The sequence below is a fragment of the Poecilia reticulata genome, chromosome 22 (assembly GCF_904066995.2).
Source record: "Poecilia reticulata chromosome 22, P_reticulata-male-v2, whole genome shotgun sequence".
NCBI lineage: Eukaryota > Metazoa > Chordata > Actinopteri > Cyprinodontiformes > Poeciliidae > Poecilia > Poecilia reticulata.
In genome coordinates, this window is record NC_088851.1 from 9,557,010 (window position 1) to 9,583,021 (window position 26,012).

General features: G+C 40.5%; 2 protein-coding genes across 20 annotated transcripts in view; both read right to left on the reverse strand.

The window, feature by feature from the left end:
• Positions 1–441: 441 nt before the first annotated feature.
• slc2a2 (solute carrier family 2 member 2) lies at positions 442–8,995 on the reverse strand. Its single transcript, XM_008399184.2, has 12 exons — positions 8,786–8,995; positions 8,513–8,608; positions 7,192–7,397; positions 6,966–7,090; positions 6,757–6,872; positions 6,511–6,673; positions 5,845–5,951; positions 4,781–4,861; positions 4,520–4,624; positions 4,331–4,432; positions 3,858–4,061; positions 442–3,746 (listed from the first exon to the last, which is right to left on the reverse strand). Exons 1-12 carry the CDS (start codon positions 8,798–8,800, stop codon positions 3,555–3,557), a joined length of 1,512 nt encoding a protein of 503 aa, XP_008397406.2. The 5' UTR covers positions 8,801–8,995; the 3' UTR covers positions 442–3,554.
• Positions 8,996–9,330: 335 nt separating this feature from the next.
• Positions 9,331–26,012, reverse strand: part of tnika (TRAF2 and NCK interacting kinase a) — a 66,468-nt gene continuing 49,786 nt past the window's right edge. For 4 of the 19 annotated variants that reach the window (XM_008399187.3, XM_081602976.1, XM_008399194.3 and 1 more), the window contains 20 exons: positions 25,609–25,773; positions 25,023–25,265; positions 23,834–23,940; positions 23,530–23,645; positions 22,207–22,304; positions 22,038–22,061; positions 20,956–21,024; positions 19,307–19,413; positions 19,029–19,131; positions 18,315–18,464; positions 18,112–18,208; positions 17,845–18,015; positions 17,577–17,720; positions 17,343–17,477; positions 17,022–17,122; positions 16,450–16,599; positions 15,155–15,172; positions 13,706–13,865; positions 12,637–12,776; positions 9,331–12,281 (listed from right to left, as the gene is read on the reverse strand). In XM_008399187.3, the coding sequence (XP_008397409.2) occupies positions 12,198–12,281; positions 12,637–12,776; positions 13,706–13,865; positions 15,155–15,172; positions 16,450–16,599; positions 17,022–17,122; positions 17,343–17,477; positions 17,577–17,720; positions 17,845–18,015; positions 18,112–18,208; positions 18,315–18,464; positions 19,029–19,131; positions 19,307–19,413; positions 20,956–21,024; positions 22,038–22,061; positions 22,207–22,304; positions 23,530–23,645; positions 23,834–23,940; positions 25,023–25,265; positions 25,609–25,773 (2,382 nt within the window). In that variant the 3' untranslated portion in view covers positions 9,331–12,197. The remainder of the gene's footprint in view (positions 12,282–12,636; positions 12,777–13,705; positions 13,866–15,154; positions 15,173–16,449; positions 16,600–17,021; positions 17,123–17,342; positions 17,478–17,576; positions 17,721–17,844; positions 18,016–18,111; positions 18,209–18,314; positions 18,465–19,028; positions 19,132–19,306; positions 19,414–20,955; positions 21,025–22,037; positions 22,062–22,206; positions 22,305–23,529; positions 23,646–23,833; positions 23,941–25,022; positions 25,266–25,608; positions 25,774–26,012) is intronic. The other 15 variants (XM_008399190.3, XM_008399195.3, XM_008399200.3 and 12 more) reach the window with 6 other exon arrangements.

Consider the following 26,012-nt stretch of genomic DNA (forward strand, 5'->3'; position numbering starts at 1 on the left):
AATCGAAAATTATTTTTCTAAGAAATGTTAAATATTAAATAAGATCAATAAAAAATGATTTTTGATAGAGATGTTATGGTATGGGCGTTTTATTGCCTAGATAGACAATCAAATGGAAGACTAACAGTTATCCTGTGACAGCTTCCATAACGAGGCTAAGGCACCTTAGGTAATTTCTGAAGGTCTATCCAAGTAAATTCATTGAAAGTTAAGTGGAAGGAAAATGTGTGGTTCAAAAAAAGTGCACAGGTAACAGTTAATGTGTGGTCAAGCCCACTGAAGTCTTTGGGGGATATTTATTAGGTGAGTGAGTTTCAAGAGCTACTTAGAGGTGTAATTAACTCATAAGCTACAACCTTCACAGCATCAGAAGCATCCTGCTTTTTAGATAAAGGTGCATTTTCCAGATTCTGGAAGAAGAGCAGAGAATCACACAAACCACACAATTTCAGTCTTTTAATGTTGGTTCACTGTGTTTTATCAAGTCCAAAGTCAGCCTAGATATCTACCAGCAAACTTTAAAGTACTCCATGTCTCCTTCTGCTGATGGGAAACACGAAGTGCTGCTGAGATGCTGGTGTCATTTTCCAGCAGTCTTACTCTGGGTTTCAATAATCATCAAAACAATAGAAATATACACTTGAAATATAACAGCAAAAGAATAAAAGTAAAAGTAAAATTAATACTATTAAGTGTATCATTACATTTATGACAAGTAAACCTAAGTAAAGCTAGTGAAGTACAATAGAAATGCTTTTATTGTTTTTTTCCATACAGAAAATGAAATATTGAAAGCTTACATTTTCAGATTTTTTTTCCATATACTGCAGAAAGATAAAGTGATAGAAATACATGCCTTAAAGGTCACACTTTTGAAGTACAAAATAGTGTTTTCTTCTGACAGATACTGCATAACACATTTTTTTAAAGCTTGTGTGAAGTCCGAAAATGTCCAAAGATATCCTGAAAGTTTTTTTTTTGTTGAATAATAAACATACATTTAGAGCTGACTTGACATAAAAAAAAACCAGTCTGTTTTTCATCTGATAATGATCAGCATTTACCCTGTTGTTCCAAAGATTTCAATATTATTGTGAAATAACATTTTATTTCAGTTAATAAGATGCCTTAGAACAATTTCAAAATTTTCCGTTAAACAGAAACGTGCTTTATGTCCCTTGTTTGATCCGGAGGGTGGAGCAGACATTATTCGCTCCACCCACTCATTGTGTTGCAATCTTCTGTGAGGTGTGTCCTTTTCTAGCAAGCAGTAAGGCAATAGGTCTCTTAGAAAGATTTGAGAGATGCTCCTGAACTTTGCTCCCATATGTTGCAAGAGAGTAGAAGCTTTGGAATGTTACTCAAAAAATTTCCATTTCAACTTCAATTCACATTATATCTGCCCTTGGAAAACTACAACCCTCAAGCACCAATTTAGGTGGAACATTTGTATTATTATTTTTACTTCAAATACTGAAGTTCAGGTAAACTGCATTTGACTCCACTGACTAAGTGGAAGTTTTTTCAAAATCTGCAACACAGGCAAAAATCATGTCAAATTTTGCAGGAGATTTTAGGCAGAGCGGCGTAATTCATTTACTTGTCAGCTTTGCCTTCTCTCGTCTTACAGTTTTTATGCTTTTTATATTGTCCCTCATTTAGACCAGCTTTATTGCTGATCACATAACACAAGCTAACAATGCTATCATTGGAGCTGGCACAGTTTCTGCTCGTAGTGTCCTTACTCCTTCAACAACCGTTTTGCAGTTTTTCTTTAAGACTCAGATGCATTGATTAATGTACGCATTACTGTTGCTATGCGTTGTTTCCATTTTACGTGCACAGATATTTTAGCTTCAGCAAGTTTTATAACTTTTCTCCCACGTATGGTTTGTTGTCATTGTAAAACACTTATACTAGTAAACTTTTACTTTCATTACTGTAGTAAAAATCTTAATTCGGTTACATGTAAACATTGTGAAATTTAACTGATACTGTTGTGTAAAAAAAAAAAAAAAAAGTGGGGGGAGCGGGCAAGGGATATATTTACCGTATTTTCCGCACTATAAGGCGCACCGGGTTGAATGGCCTATTTTAAAACTTTTTTCATATATAAGGCCGCATTATAAGGCGCATAGAATAGACGCTAGAGTTAAGAGAGGACATGATTTGTTTCGTTCTCTACAAATGTGGATGTATAATAAAGAACTGGTCCCCGAGTACTTTATATAGTAGGCTGCCCCAGTCATTGTTTGACGCACGGTGTTGCGATATTGTGCCCAACTGCTTTCTGGGTAACATAGACCAACCGACACGCTGCCGCCACAGTCTCTGTCTCTCTCCCCCCGCACCCCTCACCCCTGCTTTAAATGTATAGGGGCTGGTCCCTTGGTAACCCTAGTCAAAGCACCCCGGATGAATTTTTAAAGCCAGTTTGTTGACATAAAGAATGTTTAAAAAAAAACAGTCTGACTTCGGTCAGCGAGGAAAGCTTTCCGCGACTGGGCCGGTGCATGGCCGGACGATGGTCATCCTTCGTGGAGAACCTGGTGCTAAAGTGACTTGCAGACGACCTGATTATCAGGTCGATAGGTAGATAGGTCAGTCAAACTTTATTAACAAACCAGTTTTTTGACAACCATCCCAGCATGCATCGCGCGCTTCTTCTTATATAGGCGAAAATGAAGTCGGCGGCTGCTTACATAGTTTCTAGACCTGTTGTGGCTCAATATTGGTCCATATATAAGGCGCATCGGATTATAAGGCGCACTGTCGGCTTCTGAGGAAATTGAAGGTTTTTAGGTGCGCCTTATAGTGCGGAAAATACGGTAAATAAATGTACTATGTCCTTAACAAGAGGGACTTCTTGGAATATATTTTGTCATGTTACAAACACAAACTTTTACCTAACTGGGATTTTATGAGATAGGGCGACACAAAGTAGTGCTCAACGGTGACGTGGTAGTAAAACGGTACACAGTGCTACTATAAACATGTAAAAAAGTTTTGTTTGCATTTGCATTCAGCCCCATTTACTTTAAAACACCTAAATAAAAGTCACTTAATCAATAAATATCTATAATTTAAACTGTTATCAGGAAGGCCGATGAGGTTTCCTAGAGATCAATAGTGAAGAACTAACATCACAAAAAACATATTACACAGACCTAGCATGAAGTTAGTTAGCGCGAAGCTAATAAAAATAAATTTTTAAAGTTGCTCGTCATTCCAGTCCGACAGGTCTGGAGACATTTTTACAAAAAAGAAAGGGCAGCAATATTGCATTGCAAACAATTCAGCAAAGAGTTAATCAAGGGGGCTGAATACAATCGCAGGTCACACAATTATTTGATAAGAAAAACAAAATTGTAAAACCAATCATATCCGTCTTTTCCCTCCACTATTATGCTCTAATCTGAGTCAATTCATTACCAATAAAACACTTTAAAGTGTGTTGTAACTCAATAACATGTGAATTAAGGTCAAGAGGTTTTGACCTCTTTGACCTCTGGGTTGCAGCGAGCTGCCGTGCAGTCACCTTAGCTGCTGCTGCCTTAGGCGTCGCTGGACGATTTGAGCTGCTCCAGCTCGGCATTGTCTTTGGGGATCCTCTTTTTCTTTTGGAAGACGGCGGCAATCTCCTCGAACGTTTTGCCCTTGGTCTCAGGAACCCGGAAATAAATAAATATGGTGAAACAGAGAAGCAACACAGCAAACAGGATGAACACGTAGCAGTCCATCCAAGCCTGGTGAGGAAAGCAGAAAAACATATGTTGAAAACGCAGCCGGTGTTTGATCGTGGGACATGATGTGAGGTAGTTCACAGCACAGTGCACATACTGGATCTGGCTCCGTACCTGTATGTAAGGGAAGGTCATGCCAACGATAAAGTTACTGGTCCAGTTGCAGCAGCCTGCGAGGGCGATGGCGGCCGGCCGAGGCCCCTGGCTGAACAGTTCAGCCACTATGAACCATGGAATTGGACCGGGGCCGACCTCAAAGAAGCTCACAAACATGAAGATGGCTGCCATGCTGACGTAGCTCATCCAGGAGTAGTCATTCTAGAGAGAAAAGAGCAGATTTTTCACCATTCACCTCAGGCTTGCACAAATTCAATTCTTGAATGGATTTTGATTGACAAATTTTCAATTCTTTAGAGACGCTAAATCTTGAGGTTGCAATCCGTTTTCATCAAGATGACAAGAAATAAAGACGTGAAATCTTTATGTGTAATGAGTCTGTGCTTGTGTATCCGTTTGCCTCGGTGTCTCATAAACCCCTGCGGTCGGTTTTAGCTGAGACTGGAGTTCTTCCACTTGGTTGAACAAACCTGGAATTTGAGACCCACTGTCATGGCAACAGCACAGCAGCACATCCCTCCCAGACCAACCAGAGTCAGCGTGCGCCTTCCGGCTCTGTCCACCAGTGCGACCTGGGACACACACAGAGCACGCTTACAGACAGAACGAAATCACGCAACACGTGACGCTGGTGTTGCACATGTCAGCGTGTTACTTACGGACACCAAAGTAAAGACCGTGTTGATGACCCCCACTCCTATCGTGGCATAGACTGGCTGACTGACACCAGCCTGAGTGAAGATGGCTGTAGAGTAGTAGAAGATCTGAAATGCAAAAAGAAAGAATCGATTACCCAACATTGCAAAGTCACATTTTAGCGGTTTGCTAAACTTTATTGAATATCTCAGTTGATACCTCTACACAGATTAAATCACTACATTTTGGTATTGGGTAAAAAAAAAAAAAACTTTTACACTTACTGCGTTAACGCCAGACAGCTGCTGTGAAAGGTGCATCATGAGGGCAACAAACAGCTGCTGCCTATATACAGAGGAGAGGATCTAAGAGAGAAAAGAGAGACAAAAATAGCATATGAGATAATATAATATAATAAAATAGCAGTAGTAGCATATGGCGGAACGGTAAAACCCACATCATGGAGTTGCTACCCAGAAATCTGGAACATTTTTGCAATGCTGTCATGTTTAGTTTGGCATTGCAATATATAACAAAAGATACTAGAAAATGCTGGAAAATGTCCAGCATTTTGTCGAATTTATCCCAAAAGTAAGGCTGTACTGGAGGCGAAAGGAGCTCTAATACATTTCTCATGAGATGTCCCTAATAAAATAATCTGATTATTTATATCTTATATTGCACCAAGCAGGAGTGGAACAAAAAATGCAGGTCAAACTCCAAAAATCCAAAGTTTAATTCCAGACGAGAATAGCAAGTGCAGTGGCTAAATCAGAAGAGTGCTTGGTAACCCAGCCCAGACCCAAAGTCCACAAAAGTAATTTAATACAGCACAACTTTGACGAAGTGCAAAAGTTCAAACACAAACTATCGGTAAACACACAGCTTATTACCACTAAATTAATATTTATTGTATAGGTAATTTATTTATTTATTTGTTCAAAACAAAAAATTTTTTACAGTTGCATAAGCTCAAGCTGGAAGAATGCTGATGTTGCAATTCTCTAACAATGAACTTTGGAATTCCCCCCCCCCAGTTTCAGGGCTTTTAAGCTTCATACCTGCTGTTCTGAGTGCAATGAGTTACGATCAGTTCCTGTTTTCATGGACTTTCTGGATTCATGAAGGTCAATTCACATCAAGCCTTAGATGCAGGGACACACTCTTTTGATTTTTCCTGTTTTGAAAAGAGGCCAAAAAAAGATGGGCCTCTATGCCATAGCATATTAATGTTGCAGTGAAACAAAATATCATACAACCTGAAGGTTTAGCAGCACTCTAAATCAACCAGGTTTATGGTTGTGTAACTCTACAGTATTCACTTCTGTAGAGAGAGAGAGAGACCTACCAAAGAACGGATCGACACCCTCGGCTCTTTGTCTGCTTCTTCCTTCTCTCTCCTCATTTCTTCCAGATCGTGAGCAGGATCGTACGCCCCCTTTAGACGATGCAGACCTGAGGAAGAAGTGCGGCATGAAAACACTCGGGATCTAAAACCTGCAGAAACGAGTTTCATGCAGTGACAGGCAACGCTGTTGGAATCTTTTGCTTAAATAAAAGTTGCTCTCCTGTAATGACAGTTTCTCTACTGTGAATGAAATGTTTCAGTTATTTTTGTTGCACCACGAAAACAAAACATTGAAGCAGATCCCAGCAGAACCTTTGCTCATGCAAAAATGTTTGCTTTGTTTATTGATTGGTTTATTTTACCAGGCGAGTCGGTCCAGAGAAAATTCTCATTTTCATCGACGACCTGCATTTTTTTCATGCTGTTTATAACAAACTCTGGTGTAAAGTTGCGTTGATATTTTTTATTTTTTTGCAAAACTCGCTGGGTTGCTTTGATGCTTATGTGCAAAGGTAACCGGCAGCTCACCGTTGACCTCCACTTGGAGGACAGGGGGGAATGTGTTGCCATTTCCCCCACCGTATATTATGCAAGTCGTACTTACATGAGAGAAAACCCAAACTAAAACAGTTAACTGTGCTTGTGTTTGCCTGTGTTGGCTCTTACTCTTCCGGGCTTCCTGCTCTTTGCCCAGCAGGATGTAAAGGTAGCGTGGACTCTCGGGGCAACAAGGCAACAAAACGGTCTGTAATATCGCAGGAGCTCCGGACAGACCAAGCAACACGTGCCACATTTCATCGTTACCGAGAACGAAATCCAAACCTATTACCTGCATACAAATACATGTTATTAATGGGTTAAATACTCTCTGTTTTAGTCAAGCAGGTGTAGCTGTGTGAGAGTTTAACCTACCTGGCTGAGTAGGATGCCAATGACAATGGCCAACTGATGTAACGTTCCCAGAGCTCCTCTGTAAGCTTTAGGTGCAATTTCTCCGATATACATTGGTACCAATCCAGATGTTAAACCTGAAACACCCATTTTAACAGATTACAGCATTTCTTTTGCTGCATAAATGCCTTAGTTGTGAAGCGAAGGTGATTCCAGACGCGTGGATTTACCACAGTAGAAGCCCATGATGGCGCGGCCCGTGATGACCATGATGTGGGGCTTCCACATCCTGGACAGACCCATCAGCAGTCCAGCCACTACGGCCAGAATGTTGACCATCAGCATGCCCTTCACCCTGCAGAACATAAAAAAAATAAAAAAACAAGAGAAATGTTTGTCCTCTTCTTTGTTTCAGCTTTCGTGTAAACATGACGTCCACTCTTGGAAATCTCTGACCTTCCTTTATAGTCTCCGATAAATCCCACCAGGAAGGAGGAAACCATGCCCCCAATGGAGAAGATGGCCACCGACAGTGACCAGTACATGACCACGGAAGGATGCTTTTGCTCCTCCGGGGGACTTTCTCCTTCCGTGATGTTTTCTGGCAGTGCTGACCTCTCGGACCATACGCCCAAAGACAGAGCATAGTGCTTCTCAATGACCTGGCGACGTAGAAAGAAAAAAAAAACTGCAGCACTGTATTTGGTCAGGTGATTCTAAAATGTGCATAAAGCAAATGAATAATGCAAAGTGTTTAAATCCCAGTGACCTTTTTCCATCTTTCATCACATTAAAACTAAACACCTTTCTGAATTTTATAAACATCACTTCTTGGGGGTAAATCATTACTGTTTAAACTTTACCTTTAATAACATAAAGTTACCTAATTTTTAAAGTGCAATCAGTAATACTTTTATAACAAATTTATATCAGTAATGATTTCTTGGTTAATGTCAAGTTGTCATAACAAAGACATTTTGAATAACGTCAACTTTGTATTAAAAGTGTCATAATTTACCGAATGACGATTTATGGCAACAGTGATAAATATTCATGAAGGCTTATTCATGTTCATGACAGGTGTTATGTCATGTTTATGAAAGTGTCATGTCAGTCTTATTCACCCCCCTTCAAATGAAGTGTTACCATATCTTTTAACAGATCTTTGAGCCGTGGATCTCTGCAGCTCTTCCAAAGCTTTTTTGCAGCTTCTCTAGATCATGCGCTGCTTGACTGAACATGTATTTGCAAGTTTGCAGCGGTGCAATAAAATCTTTGCTTTCCTTCCACTCTACCATAAAACCTTCCCTTGAGTTGGCGCATCACATAAAAATCCAATAAAGACCCATTAAAGGTTGTAATGTGGTGTAATGCGAAATATTAGATGAGTGCAGATGTTTTTGCAAGGCCTTATACAAATCATGGAAATATGAAGTTAATATTTCATTGCAAATGCTTAAGAAGACTGATAAGGGTGTGCGGCACTTGTGTAATATGTCCTTGTGAAAAACAATTATGTCATCTGACACACATGTTGTGTCTTTGATTTTTTAAAAACTGCTACAAACTAAAAATATCAACTTGCTTACTTTTAGTAGAAAAAAAATGAAAAATCTGAAATACTTTTTTTTTTTTTAAGGGTTTTGTTATCGTTTCGAAGCAACACCGTAACTGAGAATAACACACACATTACATTTTTTTCCTTAAGAGCAAATACTTTAAGGTGTGAACAAAAATCAAGCAGTTCATTGGCTCAGTGAAAGCGAGTGCATGTTACCTTCTGGGGCGCATTGATGACTCCCAGACTGTATCCGTACTGCAGGGAACCCAGAGCTGCTGTGAACACTGCTACAGCCAGTGTACCCGTCAGTTGCTGCGATCCAAGCAGAGTTTCACGTTCACAACCGCATCAGCAAGCAAGTTAATGTTTCCTAACAAAACCACTAGTAGAAATTTTAGAAGAATCCTGCAGGTTTTTTTGGATAAATGTCTTAAATGCGTAAAAAGAGCTTTTTTTTTTTTTTATTTCCCCCCCCAAGAATTCTCGTACCTTTCCCGTCTCCATGATGTGTCAAGAGTGTTCCCTTGAGGCTGGTAATGATCAATGAAATCTACATGCCTGATCACACAGTGTCCACTCTCTAATCGACCAACACACACACACACGCACACACGTGCACACACACACACACACGCTCAGGTTCATGAGCATCGACAGCCTAGATAGGTCTTATCCCCAAAGGGAAGTCTAATGTTATCTCTCATGTATGTTTGTAAAATATTATTTTACTAGCCACTGGTTTTAGGACATTCTATATGTTATAATTTTAAATAGAGCTTCAATAATAATCTACTAAACCTCAGATTGCATGTAGTTACTTTGTGTAATAGTAACTTTATTTTTCCCCAATGTATATATTAATACTTGCATTAAACTTCTATGAGCGCATACACGTGCTAACACGCTCAAACTTGTACGTGTGTGGAGTTTTGTTAATGTATTACTAAGGCTTGGACAAAGTCTGAGGGTCGACGCTGATACACATGTTTACACAAAATTAAGACAAAAAAATGCTCTCAAATAAGCAAACGGGCTCCTGTTATGGTAGTCTCTTTTATTTCTCTTTTCCATCATTGCTTTTAAAAAATAAACAAATCAATCCCCTGAAAACAGGACATTAGTAAATGCTCTTTTGAAAAATGATTTTAAAAAAAACAAAAAACAACAAACTGAACAGTTAAAAGTCTACTACAGCGGTTCTGGTTTTTGAAAGAAGAGATTTGAATGCAATGAATGCGCTTTGCTTATGCTCGACCAAAGCGTGTGCATCCCAGGGAAGACCGTCTGTAGCTCGGCGCTTTATTGCTAAAACCTCAGCCTGCTCAGATCAGCGAAATGCAGCTTGCAGCCGGACAGAAAACAGCTACGGTGTAAATGCTTAAAAAAAAAAAAAGTATCCTTCAACACACTAAAAAGATTTCAAAAGGGGGAAAGAAATGCACTTCAAAAAATTATGGTTGAGTTAATATCTTGTCATCCCTTTTGTTGACCCTATAAAACAATTTACGGCTGTTTGCAGGAGTAAAGTGACTCAAAGAGAGGTCTAAATGAAAAGTTGTAAGGTTCTTGCAGACCTTACAGTGAACCCAATATCCAAAATACACATTTTTAAAAGTTTAATAATTTATACTATGCCCTTTGTGCTCCCCCCAAGTGATCAAATAATTCTTAACCTTATTAAAGTGGAAATAGATAAATGTGTACCGAATGTACATTCAGTATGCATAGTGTGTTTCACTCACAAATTCTGGGACAGTAGATTACGTTAGATGTGGGACAATTTCAGATGAATTAAAAAAAAATAATAATCTGGGCAAACCCGACGCACTTTTGAGGTAAATCTGCTAATCTTATAAACACAGTATAAATACGAGGATCTCACTGAATGCGATGGTGAAACTCGAAAGCAATTTCAATTCAAGATAATGATTTAAAATCCTGCTTAGGAGTAACTTTATTCCGAAATGCAAGATATGGCAAAAGATCCTCCGGTTACTCCAGCAGCTCCAGAACTATCTGCATTATCTTGTAAAATCGGTAAAAAAAAAGAAGAAAAAAAAAAAAGAAAAGAAAATCAACATCTGTACCATACTTATGATGTGCTTGATATTTTGGGGAGAAAAAAAATGCTTTCCAAAAAAAAAAGAAAATTAGACTTAAATTTATTAATGCATATCTCTGTCCGTGAAGACAAAATGGTAATCAGCAATGTGTTACGTTAAAATAAAAACTGCCCCCCAAAACAGTAAAAATCACTATTGGAGGTAAATAAAAACAAACAGACATCAATAACAATAAAAACAAGACAGTAGTTAAAAAGTGATCAGTAATCCTTTCTGCCCATTTGGCTTCCATTTTTAAGTTTCGCTTACATCATGCTCGGCACTGTACAAATATCTAGGGGCCGAAATCAGATGAGCCAACCGGAGGCGGAGCACGATTTAAAAGGATCCCACAGTGTTCAGTAGTGAATGCTTTACACATGCACACAGTAGTTGGGGACAGCAGCTCAGACCCTGTTGAGGCCGAGTTCAGGATAAGCAAAACCAAACAACAACAACAACAACCACCTTATTAAAAAAAGGAAAAGAAACAAACTTCCCCCATCTCCCCACAAAATCATTCTGCATATTGCATTCTTTAAATGCGCTCTGCTCAGATGCAGAAACTCATAAACTTTACACTATGAAATAATGTAACATCTGTGCATGTAAACAAACTCAATGTTTTTTTTATTTTTAATTTTTTTTATCGCGTCGGGTGAAAGATTGAAATACTGCAGCCTGACATTGACATCAACGTCTGGCTTTGATTCTGGCTTGATTTAAACTTTCGTATCAAGTTAGAGAGAGACACACACACACACACACACACACGCGCTCACGCCCACACACACACACACACACACGCACGCACGCACGCACGCACGCACGCAATCCTGATTTCAAAGACTCAGATGTGCTGTATGTTTCCACCAACATTAAGGAATCACCAACTCCGAAATCTTCCGCAGAATGAAAACAGAATGGTTCCCGCCCAGGCCCCTTTTTGTTCATTTAAGATTACAGTAAATCTGATGCAGCACCTTCAGAGTTTAAAAAGTACAGAGAGGGATGAAGAGTGGAGGAGAAGAAGAAGAAGGAACAGAAGAAGATAGCTATATGGACCGGTGATTTCATGCTAAAGGGAGAAAGAGAACATATTGCATATTGTTGCGACCCATTTCACAGCAGAGCGCACCGATGCCTCTGTCAGGAGAAATGTGATCGATCGTGAAATCAGAAGGGAGTTCGGTCAGAGCACAGAACGATGGAGCAGAGAGGAAGCGAGAGAGGATGTGAGGGAAAATCCAACAGGCTGTCAGCTTTGATTACCGACATTCAGACTAAATTTGCAGTCCTGTCATCAGCTTTGTCTCGGTGCTGCCTTTCCAATAGTGACATCTTCGGATTTGATCAAAGGCCTTCAGAGCTCTCTGGGGATGAGCTCACTTTAGATGGATGAGAGGAAAACAGAAGTCAAGGCAGTTGGACGATGGGGAGATAGGATTGGTAGGAGGAGGCAGGTGTGAAGAGCTAAACTCTTAAATCCACTGGTCCAAGAGACAACAGGGAAGGAAAAGACGAAAAAAGAGGAAATGTGGAAAGTCAGTGCCAGTCAGTTAAGTAACAATGGCTTCTCCGTGACCCAGATCAATCTAGGATATTTAGTCTCTTCTGGAACTCTTTCTTTTTTTTTTTCCTATTCAGCATTTGTCTTTAGAGCGCAAAAAAAAAGTCCATTCGCGACGATCCGGGTCGGTTGGGTTTGTTTCATTTGTCGTGCATTAGCCCGCAGGAGAAACAACGGGGTTGTCGTACTGGCCAGTGGGAGGGCGAGGCAGCGTGGACAGAGAGGAAGGTCACCAGTTCATCATCGAGTTTCTGTTGAGGGTCATGAAGAACACCTGGCTACTACCTCCTGAACGCACCGACGCAAAGAATACCTGGAAAACAGGTGGAGGAAAAAAAAAACTTAAACAGGAAGCTTAGATTGGGTTTTAAAAACATTTAAAGGCATTAATGTAGCCCACTTGTTTTTTTTTTGTTGTTTTTGCAAAGTTATGAAATGTTCACAGATACAAATCAATAAAAGCTTCTCTGTCCTGACAACATGAAGCAGCCACCACCGTGTTTCACCACAGGAAACATATCTGTTTCTTTCTATTATGGATCAATCCTCTATCTGGGAATTGCTGTGTATTCACTGAAGTGACATTGTAATCAATTGTCTTATAAGTAAAAAGCAAAGTGAGAAAAAAAAAAGATGGCTGAGAGGAGCTTATGTTATGTAGTAATTACCTTATCATTCCTCTCACACAGGAATTTAAGTCTCTGGGCTCTCTTGTGCATGAACACGCCGTCCAGATGACCCGTCTCAACGGAGCGGATCTCTATGGCTTTCTCGCCCCAGCCCATAATCTGATTCGAATGGATATAGGCTGGAAAAAGATGCAAAGTTTTTTTAGTTAAGTTAAATAATAAAACATATTACAATTATTTCAGTTTGCAATGAACATTATGTCCAACAGTTAGAGGCGACTTGAGCAATCCTCGAAATCAAAGGTCAAATCCAAAGCAAATTCATAAACAAGCTTTTATGAAAAGATACATACATTTAAAAAGTTGTAAAGCAAAAAAATAAAAAAGTAAGTAAAGTCAAACACAGCAGTGGATTCAGTCCTGTAAAGCTTCAATTTGAAAATCTGTGGTTCTAGTCAACATGTGTAATGTCCCTGGCTGCCACTTGAGGGCAGCAGAGCACAAAAAAAGTTAGCAGCATATTCCACAGACTTGTCATAGGCCGAGCACAACCACATGAAAAACGTGGACGTTCCATGTATAGATTAATTCAAGAAATTAAAATATTATTGAAAAGCTAATTTATTTGAGGAACTTTATCACAAGTGAAACAGATTATGTAGATTCATTACACACAAGTGGGTGTTTGAAAGCCTTTATTTCTGTTAATTGTAACGATTTTCCACTTTAAGCCAATGAAGACATGACATTTAAATTTAAAATATCACATCAGACCAATAAAAACGATTGGGTTATATATTCTAATTTACTGAAGATGACTGTACATGAATGTGGCTCTGTATGCCATGATCCATATCTCATCACCATAGTTGGAAACCTGGATTGGCCACTTTGCTTTTCGACTAACTTCATTCTTCGCCATAACAGATCGGGAGCAGCTCCTGCTGTACAGCAAACGATGCCCCCAATCCATCAATAAATCCACCATCTCCACTCTAAAGCAACGTACGAACAATCAAGATGCTTGAAGTCTTCCACTCGAAGCGGTCCGTAACTTTTCTAGATTTCATATAACACATGTACACGTGTAAATTTAAGAAATACCTACCAACAGAGGTAGGCATCTCCCCCCACTGTAGCACCACGTCCTTGGTGATGCGTCCATACGTGTTGACGTAGACCCCCTCGTCCTCATAACACAACAGCATCTCCATCCCATCAGTCTTAGGGAGCACAACGATGGCATGGGGCATCACCTGACTCTGGATCTAAGATAAACGCAACCAAAAGCACGTAGGACTTCAGGGAGTGTGGTGAACTTGATCACAATTGACTTGATGTTAGAGTATAACATCAAGTTATACTAATGCATCTTTAATTTTCTCTGCCTACATTCTGTAATCTGGAAAAGAGGAGCCAAGTGCAAAACAAGCGTCTGAACAACTAAAAGTTACGCTTCAATTATGTTTCCTCAGATAATTTAGAGATTCTTGGCAATTACTATCTAATCTGTCACGTCTGAATTTATAAACAGGAAATAAAAAGTAATCTAGGCTTGATGTTTTGAAGTTATTCTGGTTCTACACTTGACTGACTGAATTGGACTTAATGGATTACAAATAACTAAGTATCATCAGCATACCAATTCATGCTGTCGAATTTCTGTACCCAATATATTCCATATTCCATGAAAATGTAATGAACTCATGCAGCCGAGTTCATAATGAAGCACCGCTGGTGCATCTATTAAATACGGAGTACCACAGGGTTCAGCGTTTTTCTTTTTCTCCACATTTTTTAAAATATCTTTCCTTCTGTAAACAGTTCTTTCTGATATAATATTGTGCAACCTGACTTTTCTGTAAATAAAGTTAAATGCAAATGAGATGAAGGTTTAAAGATTTAGAAAATGTCAGAAACTTCTATGCCACTTTTTTTTTTAGACTGCAATTAAGAAAAAGTAGAAGTCTTGGTGCTTTTTTCATCCCTTAACTTCAACTCTTTCTATATCTCAAAAGATGTACAGAAAAAGATACAGAATGTTGGCAAGACGTGTTACTTTAGCCTGCAGAAAATGATCACTCAAGATTTGCATTGCTACAAGAACAGCAAAAACTTGTCTCGACCCATAAAGCACCACTTTTACATAACATAGTTGAACTCGCTGCCACACTTCTGCTTTTTCTGCCAAAAGTAGGGAAAAGAAACTTGCCCAAATGTGTCATAATATTAGTCAATTAAAAATAAGATCAAGGGTTTTCTTACAGGAAGCATGATCTGAGCAACTGGAAACAATTTCACTGGACTAATTCTGAAACGTGAGGATCAAGTGATTAAACTTAATCATTTCGCTTGGCAGTAAGAATATTTCCGAGAGCCTTGTGTCGTGCTTCATGGATGAGACAAATCTATTCCAACGGGTTAATTTCTGACCAACTTTTGCGTTAATAGCTACACTATGGAGGACGGCAAGGACACAGGTGATGTCGCTCTACGTTCAACTGGGAAACTTTTACTAAACACATCTACTGGTCTACACTAAAGGGCAGCGTGTCACCTTCATGTGTTTGGAACACTGGAGAGGAAGGAGAGAAAATGGACATTAATAAATGAAAAAAAAAAAAGTTGGAAACAATGAGAAAACCGCAGACATCCATTCATGTTGACTTGAAAGGTTTGGGTAAGCGTACGCTAGCTGTTCTGGGTCTTTGAAAGCTTTAGTCAGATCTCTTCTGAAATAAATGCAGTCTCTCTTTGACATCCATCAAATTTTTTTCCCCACTTACCCGAGATCAGGTTGTGGACATCCAACAAGAGAGCCAAGCATCTCTCTCAATTCATTCCCAGTGTGTTTCTAAGCCACAACTGAAAACGTATTTGCCTTCTTTCATATTTATTCTGATTTTGTTTACAAATTTTAATGCCCTGCCTGTTGCTGCAGTTTTGAATCTTCTGCCTGGAAGCATTTTGGGTATTTGGGGAAAGAAAGACACGGAAACCGAGTAAAACACCAAATTTAAACTATTTGTAAGTATTTGCAAGGATGCAAATAGGCGAACAACATGTTAGCAATCATGTAACGCTAAAAGACTATTTCAGAGTCTTCAACTGCAGCATTTCATACGCTAAAACATATAGACAGACCAAACTGGATTATTCTATAATCGAGTCTGTAGAATACTCCATTATAGAATACATTTATTAAATGTTTATTCCATTTTTGAAATCACAAAAAGTGAAAATTTAAAGGCTTTTTGCATAAAGTAAATTAAAAAAAAACGGAAGCCCTAATATTTCCATTCTACTGAAACATTATCAAGTTAAGTGCGGTTGACGCGGTTGCGTTCATCTGCATTCGGTCTGATCTGGTTGGTTTCCGTCACATCGCTAAATGGAGCGTATAACTGAACTCCTTTTGAACTTAATGCTTGTTGCCTGTATAGTGAAAAACAATAAAACAGCTTTGCTGCAAAAACTGCTTCAGACAACCGATGCTGTGTTGTAGTTCATATAAAAAAACCCCAAAGGGATCAATTCTATCTTTGCGGCCTGCAATACGATCGGTTCAATAATGCGTGCGCTCTGTCTTCTTTACATGGTCGGTCCAAGCACCAGATTTAGCCAAACTAAAAATAAAACGGATGCAGAGCTGACATCAATCCCTTTACCGCACCTCAGTAAATCAATCAAAAAGGTTGTTTCAAGATTTCTTCGTACCGATGACCTTCATCGCTGGGGTTAAAGCTAATACTGAATAACTTGAAGCATCGAGAAGTCGAAAGCTCCCCATTGGAGAACATGATTTACTCGGACGAAAAAGATAAGCGCACAGAAACTGCATTTTAAGCTTACATGCGAGGGGATGTAGATGTCGTAGGGATTGCCTGAGTCCACATCGATGACATGGAAGCCCACACAAGAGCCGTAGATAACCTTTAACCTCTGGCCTTCCTCCACTGTGAGGTCAACCAGCTGAGGACGGTGCTGCAGCTCGGTGAACGACTGAAAGAGAGGAAGTGAACAGTTGAGGAAAAGGGCATGAAAACCTTGATCGATGGAGCAAAAGTACAGTCAGCCTCCAAGACGCAACGTTTTGCGGCATCAAAAACACAACGCAATTTTCGTCAAAGTACAGTAACTTGGTTGCTATTGTCAACGTTATTTCAGCTGGAGAAATTCGTCTGAGCTAAGAACCCTGAACATGAAGAAAGTTTTTAAATAGACTTTGAGTCGTCAAAACGTAACCTGTGTAGGTGTTAGGCGCTGGACCACCAGCAACTTTCCTGTGTGAAACACGTACTATGAATAGAAAAATCAGCTATCTGATATAAAAATAAACTGACTGATAAATCTCTTCAAGCTTGTGTGCTTGGTGTGTTGCTGCCACCCTTGTATTTATTAATTAGAACATGTTTGTGCTCTACCTTAAAGGCCATGAACTTGTGGTAAGGTTTTGGTGCCCAGGCGTAGATTTCCACCGAGTTCTTAAGTGCAATCACCAGGAACTTGATTCTCTCATACTTGACTGGAAATGAGAAAAAAAATGAACATACGCATTTTTTAAAAGACGGCCAGTTTCACATTTCGTAAAATTTAAAGAAATAACGCATTACTAGCGATTAAAAATCAGATCAAGTTGTAAATATTAACTCATTCTTAATACCTTACCTGGTTAATAGGTTGAATGAATAATTGAATGAATGAAAAAATTCTAGGCATTTGTATTAATAAAAACAGCATCTCACCAACTTTATAATGCACACAGCCTTCCAGCTCCCCGACAGTGATCCAACCCTGTTTCTTCTCGACTTCTGGGTCGTTGTGTAATATTCTGTTCCTCAGCCAGGACAAATAGTAAACACGCAGCTTATTCTTTTTCCCTGTGGGAGAGGAGAAACAACGAAACAAACACCTGATGTAAATTTCTGAAAAGAGGTTGATTAGAGATACACAGAAATGGTAAAACACATAATATTTACCAGAGATGGTGACTAAGACATTCAGACCCTCCAGCACATCCATCTGTAAAAACCGCCGTCTCGTAATCAGGTTGTAGACTTTGCCCTGCCCACTTCGGTCAAGCAGCATTAAACCATTTTCCGTCCCGACCAAGAGGTTCACACCTGAGCACAACACAAACACAGAGGGTTGAATAAAAAAAAGATTATATATATATAAATATATATATATATATAAAAGGAGGGATTTGTTGATGCATTGGAGAAAATAAACCGTGTTCCTCCACACCCCAGAGCGCGGCACACAGGATCTCCGAGTTGAAGCGCTTCTTGTACTTTCGGATCTCTGGCGTGTCGCTGTGAGGTCTGATGTTCGTGGGGTTCACGTTGACGACGGAGATCTTTCTGGCTTCGTTCAGTCGCGCCTGCTCCTGCCTCAGCAGCTCGTTGGCAAACATGGCTGGGACGGGAAGATCGGACAAGAGGTGAGGGTGAAATATTTCGACCGGCACGGAGTCGTCGCAGCGAAAGCAAACGTCCGAAGCGTTTCGTCTACCTGCTGCCGAGCTCTCGTCGTTTTCGCTCGGGGAGGTTTGATAGACGCGCGGGTCCACGAAGGGAGTAAACGACGCTTTGGACCCACTCAGACCAAACTGCAAAGACACCAAACCTGATTGGTCAACGGTGGCCCATATTGACCGGCGATACGCACGGCTGAGTGTTCACAAACACGGTGGTGGCGACGTGTTCGAGCCTGACCTCTGCCATGTCGCTCAGTTCCTGCAGAGCCGTGGTGGGTGTGGAGCTGGGAGAGTTGCTCTGTTGCACTAGGTCGGGCAGGTTGCCATGGTTACTGTGATTGCCAAAACCATTGCTTTTGGAGTGACCGCCTCTCCTCCTTTCCTCGGCCTGAGTGACACAAGCAAATGATCGTTTGAATCTTAAGTGAGCAGATTGTAGATCGGCAACTGAGAGCATAAACACAAACGCATTTTTACCCTGAGATACTTTTACATCTACTATTACTTTTCAAAAGTATGAAACTCCTTCAATGTTTTCACAGAAAATTTTTTATTTGATTTGTATGTGGCAGAGAAACAGGCAGCAGCATATAAACCGTCTTACAAACCTGAGAATTATTGTGTGAATTTGTTCTCACTTTACCTCGTATTTGAAATGCACCTAAATATCAAGTCCAGAGAAACCAAGTGCCTTTACAACTGTGTGAAATTTTACCTGAATATAGTTCTGCAAAGTATTGAATCAGTGAGTTTGGACACAATGGTGCAGCACGTGTTTGAGATTGTACAACATAAGAAATAAAAATAAAAAGTAAAAAAAAGTCAAATTTAGAGCTAATTTGTGTTGATCTGTGACAAACAAAATCTAAATAAAACTCTACGAGGGCTTTGTGTATCTTGTGTGTGTGCAGTGCTGAGAATGAGTGTGTTTGCGTGGTTTCACATTCATCACCTCTCTCATCATCAGAGTGCTGTCCCTGGAGCTGTCATAGGAGTCTCCCAGAGCGTCCTCAGCCAGCCCTCCGTACGACTCAGAGCTGCTCTGGACTCCCGGCCTGCAGAGCACACACACACTCCACCGCTTACAAACAATTTCTGCTGAACCTGCGCCCACTTGGCACAGAGCAAACTCCGTGCATGAAAATCTTTAATAGTAACAAAAACTGTTATTTTTATAAATATATATATATATATAAAAAGAGAAATATTAAACCAGAGAAGACAGCTTACATGATGCGGGGGATGTCGCTAACGGCAACGGTCCCGTCGTGCCCCAGCACCTCCCCGTCCTCGTCGCTGCTTTCTGAGTCTTCGCTGGAGGATGAGTAGTCTGTGACCTTTATCACAACAGCAAGAATTAAAATCAATGAGAAACCCTGTCGCCTAGCGACGTGCTTTAGATTAGATTAGCTTTATTAGACCAAAACACGAACAAAGAATCTACATAAAAATATTATATATTTTAGGTGAGCAATTCTGTATCATTTAACGGGTTTTTTTGGAGATATATTTTGGTGCTGAAGTTTGTATTAAACTTCTGTTTTCAAAAAATTTGGAAGGAAAAGGATGCAAGTCTAAACACTTACATTACAGGGACTGTGGCTATTGTATCATTAAAGTTCTTTGCTGTTTACTTTCTTCAAGGGCTTTTTCATATTCCTATTTTCTACACTGATTGGATTTAGCCTCAGAAAAAAAACTTTGTTCTGTTTTGAATCCCTTTCAAAGATGATATGAACTATAAGAGATTTCTCCTTTGCTTAGACCAGTGAAGCTGATCATTTATAGCAGGGACTGGGCTTTCCCTCCGGGTTTGTGACCGATGTAGCTTCTGGTAGAAGAACGATAATGTAAATAGGCAAGCAAGCAGCACCCTCCGATCTAATTTATAGGAACGCAACGCTAGACGTAAAGCAGATCTGATGTTAAAGTGCCCTAAAACCTCCATCGTCTCTACGGAAGACTCCTTTTGTGTCAAAAACAAACCCAGTCGTCGTGCAAGTTAATAAGAGAACAACCTTAATTCTCATTTCATTTGGCAATCTTTCCAAATGAGTGTACAGGTTAAGTCATATATTCAAATGATTGTTATATCTCTTTGGCACCCCCAATAATGGTTTGTAAATGACCTTAAAGCTAATTATGCTTTTATTCCAGTAGTGTAATCTCACAGAGATGTATTTTAAGAGAACCCAGCTTTTAATTTTAGGACATTAATTCAGTGAGGAAAAAAAAAAAAAGTTTAAGAATCAATTTCTTAAAAAAATCTATAAGTGCCACAAATATTGGTACTCCTGCTGTGAGCCCTTTGTATAATCACCTTCAGCTGTCAAGAAAACACTACAGAGTCTTCAGTTCTCTCATCTTTCTATAGGATTTAGCCCTTAATGCATGAATAGTGGGATAAGGTAAACCTGAGATGAGCATAGAAGAATGCCGATTGTGTTTAGAGCACCATTAAAGCTTTTTTATTTATGTCTTTGTCACAAACTTTCTATTAAACTGCTGAAAACCCACCCAAAGTGTTTGCGTAGCTGAAAAGTAAGATCTTAGTCTTGAGGAGACAGAAAAGTCTTTTTCCTGGCATGTCATCACCTTTAAGCCCGAGAGAAACTGAAAGTCATAGATTGCTAATTAAAAGTGAATTCAACATCCATGCATACCCCAGAGGAATCAACTACATTTGTTTGACCAGAATTTTAGGGAAGTGCAATTAAGTAATTAAAACAAAAACAGAATGGCTTAAAATCCTGGGCTGTCTGTTAGGTCTAATCCTCTCTTTAAACCGCAGAAAGTCAACAGAATATCACAAGCTAAAACAAACAAACAAAACCTGCAAATATATTTTACTTATCGGTTTCTGTAAAACGCCGGCGTACCTTGACCGGAGGCCGACTTCCTTCCTCTACCCTCAGTTCTCTAAGTTCCTTAGCCAGTGCGCTTAAGTCCTTTAACAGAGGGACAGAAGAGAAGACGCACACAAAATCCTTTAGTACATTTTTTTCTCTACCATTCACCAAAAAGCCTGAAGAAAGGCAGAGGGTAAAAGGCAGGAGGGTTCAGTAGCATGACAGGAGGACAATAAATGTGCCGTCACCCACACGCAGCCAGGCCTGCAAACGTGTGGAACAAGAGTGATGATTTTAACGATTTCACTTTGGCTCACTAATTTTGACACAACTTCTTGAGCTTTCACAATCAGCACTTTTATTCGCTCAAGAAGAAGAGAGAGACACACAACGGCTTCAGGGCTGATGCTCCGTAAGAGGGCAGCATCTCTCTCTCTCTCTCTCTCTCTCTCTCTCTCTCTCTCTCTCTCTCTCTGTCTCTCTCTCTCTCTCTCTCTCTCTCTCTCTCTCTCTCTCTCTCTCTCTCTCTCTCTCTCTCTCCATCATCCACATGCCAACCAACCCAAGGGGTCAAGCCGATGGATCGGACCAATCATGCAAACAGAGGCGAGGTGAACTGCTTACCAGCTCCTCCTGACCAGTTACCACGACAACAAAGAAACAGGAAAGAAAGATTCAGAGGTTGTTCAGGTGCTCGGCAGCTCATCTTTTACCCCCGTTTCTCCAACTTGGATGCATCCACACAAGTCATGCATGTATGCAACTCGCTCCAGAACCCGCCCACATATACTCTCTTAGGTGTGTGTGTGTGTGTGGGTGTGTGCGTGTGTGTGTGTGTGTGTGTGTGTGTGTGTGTGTGTGTGTGTGTGTGTGTGTGTGTGTGTGTGTGTGTGTGTGTGTGTGTGTGTGTGTGTCAATGCACACACGCACCGGCATTGCCTCAGCACCCTGGATTTTCAGAGTTGGAGGGAGAAACACTTGACTTCCTGTGAGACCAACTAACTTCACCATGCTAGGAGAGGATGAGGAAGTCTCACGATTTCGACTAAAGATAACCGGGATTAAAAGAAGAAAAAAAAAAAGGAAGAGAGGGGAACTCGGTTGTCACTAACCTCATCTATGGCTTTCTTATAGCTCTGAAGAATAGCAAAGAGACAGAGGAGCACAGACAGAAAGAGAAGAGCAGGTGAACAGTAGAAAAAATGGAGGAGGAGACGAGTAAAAGCTTCCGAGAGAGGAGATGGAAAATGACAGTGTGTGTCTGTTTCCTGCTGGACTCACTGCAGGTCTGCTGGGTCTGGCTGATTCCCGGCCTTCCTCCTGTTTGGGTTTGACCTCTTCGTTGGCTCCGGGAGGAGTTCTGACCTGCTTGGTCTGGCCTATAAAACCCACACAAAAAACCCCGAGCTTAAACATCAGCTTACATTAAAGGGTTTTGTTGCAAAGAATTTAGAAGTAAGCTATTGTTGAGAAGAAAAAAAAACATCTTCTATGGTTTTGCGAGAAACTGAGAATTAGACTTGTTAGCGGTTTCTTTCAACAATAGCTTTCCTCTTGTCGTTCTTCCATAAAGGTCAGGTTTAGGAAACGCACAACTAAAATATGTTCTGTGGACAATTACTCCTTGGCTACTTCCTGCCTGCTTCTCTTTTTCAGAAATGTTCTCTTTTTACAGTCTGTAAGTTTACATCAGAGGTTTGCAACACTTACAACCCAGAGGTCACTTCTGTCCTTGGGCTTACTAAATAAAATGTGTTGAAATCCATAAAAGCTACATGACCCTACGAAAACAGAGAGCTTCTCGATTTTACAAATACTAACAGTAAAAATTATTATTTTTTTTTTTAATTTTAGGTGTCTGAAAATAATAAACTCAAAATCCTACCAGAGAGAACAAACACAATTATTAAATTTCAAAAGCAGCAGTTTTTGATTTGGAGACTTAAACAGTCTGAACAAACAAAACAAAATTAAAAGATCATTGCGCCATAAATGTTCACTGCACTTACACTACTTTAAACAAGAAAATTAATAAAAATATTTATTTTTTGTTTTTTCTTTGATCAGCAGAAGACGGAAAAAAAAAAGAATAAAAAATCCTGGTACTTATGTGATTTTACAACAGGACCTCGTCATTCATTTCATTCTTGCAAATGTTTTTTTTTTATTATCTATTTTATTTTATTTTTTTACCAAGCTGTCCCACAGTTCTTAAAGCTTGCATGTTGTTACAAAAATGCAGCGACTTATCTGTGCTTCGTCTTATCACCGCCTCTGTGGCAGACAGAGATCTGAGCATGCTGTGTTCAAACCATCCCTCTGGCCCTGTTTGACACTTCCCCCTGTATCTCCCTCACTCATTTCCTGCCCCGTATCTCTCCGTAGGCCGTGAGCAACACAGGACACATCAGACAAAGCTGATCGAAGCACAGCCGCGACCGACAACATCCTGCTGAAAGCCTCTGAGAGTTAAGTGGATGTTTTGGTTTTCGCTGTTGTTTTCCGTCTGCGTTTTCACAAGAAACCTTACGCTCACGCTAGATTTTCCGTGACCCTCGCCGTGTAGCGTAGATGTGCGCTTGTATGTCTGCTCCTCTTAAATACCTCTCCTCTCGGACGAGCCTCCCTGAGACGAAGGAGAAGACGACGACGATGAGTTCGAGGACGTTCGTTGCAGCATGGCATCGAGGGAAAGCTCAGAGCGGCGCAGATCCGGATTACTGAAAACAGGGGAGGAAGCCGCATGATTGGTTTGCTTCAAACTCATCATCAGAAAAAAATCGAATAAAGTCAATGAGGTTTGATGGGTGTCTGATTTCTACCTAATTAAAAGGAACATATTGGCTCTTTTCACACGGTAAATATTTTTTGGGGGGTAGCGAAGCCAGTTTTCCGTTTCGGTCTTTACCTGGCCCGTATGAGCTGCGAACCGGAGCGAGGGCCCAGACCCACACCACCATTTGGGGAATTCTTTCTAACAAGGGCTGGAGAGATGGAGGTTGTCCTCTGGGGAACCTGGACAAGTAAAACCACACACACAAAAAAAACATCACAAGATGCGACAATATCGCTTCTTCTACCGGACAGAAGCTGTAGCAGAATATTTTCACACTTTATCCACATTATAAATAAATACAAACTCCATGTGTTTTATGGGACTTTTATCAACACAATGTAAGATATCATTTTGAAATATGGTAAAAGAAAAAAGAATTACAAACACAAATCAAAAAGGTGCGCTGTGCCATTGTAATAAAACTTCATAAGTTAATACTTTACAGAACAACTTTCACTTTACATCTGCAACACTGAGTATTTAAGATGTCTGCTTGCTTTCCATGCCTCCCTCCTGATGCATCTCCACAGTAAGCAAGCTGCCATTTCACCCTAGGGACAGTGTGTCTGTGTGTGCGTGTGTGTGTGTGTGTGTGCGTGTGTTTGCGTGTGTGTGTGTGTGCGTGTGTGTGCGTGTGTGTGTGTGTGGGTGAAGGCAGCTGCATTTACTCCAAGGAAAAGGAGGCTGTGTACAAATACCTGCACACTTTAAATCTTTATCCTAAAAACGTTTCTACTTTGTGTTGGTCTGTATCATTCCAGAGTTTTTTTTTTTATATAGAGGCTATACATAGGTAGTAACCCGGGGCGGGTCTGGAGAGGTGAGGGATGGAAAAATGCCATATTCAGAATTGATCTATTTAAAAGATTTGTCATTTTTGCATTTAAAACACTACTATGCACGTGTGAAACACCGACTTCATGCTGAATTAGGCAGTCTAGTCTACACTAAGGCTTTTGGCGATGACAATTCATTCACAAACTGCCATTGATTATATATATATATATATATATATATATATATATATATATATATATAATTTTTAAGTTTAAAACAAATGTGAGAAAGATCGTAGAATGTGAATCTGTCGTCAGGAATAAGATAGTCTGTCTTTGCTTTTAAGTACAGAACCAAAAAAAACATGATGAAGTGTGAAACATAAGTTAAACAAGAAAAAACACAATTCAAATAAATCAGTACTTCACAAAATTATAAACAAGAATCAGTTATTTTCAGCTTTTAGTAAATAAGGATTACCAACCCTGGGGGGGATATCCTCTTCCCTCAGCCAAGCGGTCCTGTCTCGATCTCGTTCCTCCCTGCTGCTGGTGTGCTGCTGGGGTTCCGGGGTGTCAGAGCTGGGGTCCGAGTTTTGACGGGGCGTCTCGGGCTTCGGTGACGCCACGCCAGCCCCCTCGCTCTGAGACGAGCCCGTCTGGTCTTGGAGAGACGGCGAGCCGGACACGGAGCCGGAGTGGGCCTTGGCGGGAATGAGATGGGCCATCTGAGGCGAAGTCGATGAGCGGAGCGATCGACGGAAAGCATGCCAGTAGAGGAGGTTAACGAGGTGGATGGAAGGAAAGAATAGCAGCAGAATGTAAGTGTACGAAAATGGATTGAAATGGTATTGAATTGAGGCATGGAAAAAAAAACAAAAAGAGAAAATGGGGGCGGGGAGGGAAGAAGAAGAAGACAGAAACGTTAGACAAATTACTAAATCAGATGTTGCACAAAGCTTTTAAAGAAATAATGTAAACAGGGAGCAGCAAGGTGTGTAATTATTTGTATGGGAGCACATGAAACATTTACATGACTCTTTCTGCTCACACGCACCCAGTCACACACACCTGTGGTTCAATGGAGCGGTGGATGGGAGGGGTGCGGGTGGGCTGCATGCCTCCACTGCTGAACGACTCGGAGCGGGGAGGGAGGGAGGGGTCGGAGATGCGGTGGGACACTTTGTGCTGCAGCGCTGGCGAGCTCTGCCTGTTCATCTTAGATCGCTCCTCCACCTGAGACAGGCCACATACTACAGTCACTCGCAGCACAATCAATCATCATGCTTCACCCACCGCTGTTTGTCACCCACCCGTTACCCCATGCACCACCTCTGTAAGCCACGAGACGCTCTTAAAATCCTTCGGTTTTTAAAGGGACGGCATCCAGAAGGTGGGGAACTCAGCCTGGTTTTTCCAGTCTTTAATTACATATCTCACACACACTATGCCTTCAGGAGATTCGTTGCAAGTCT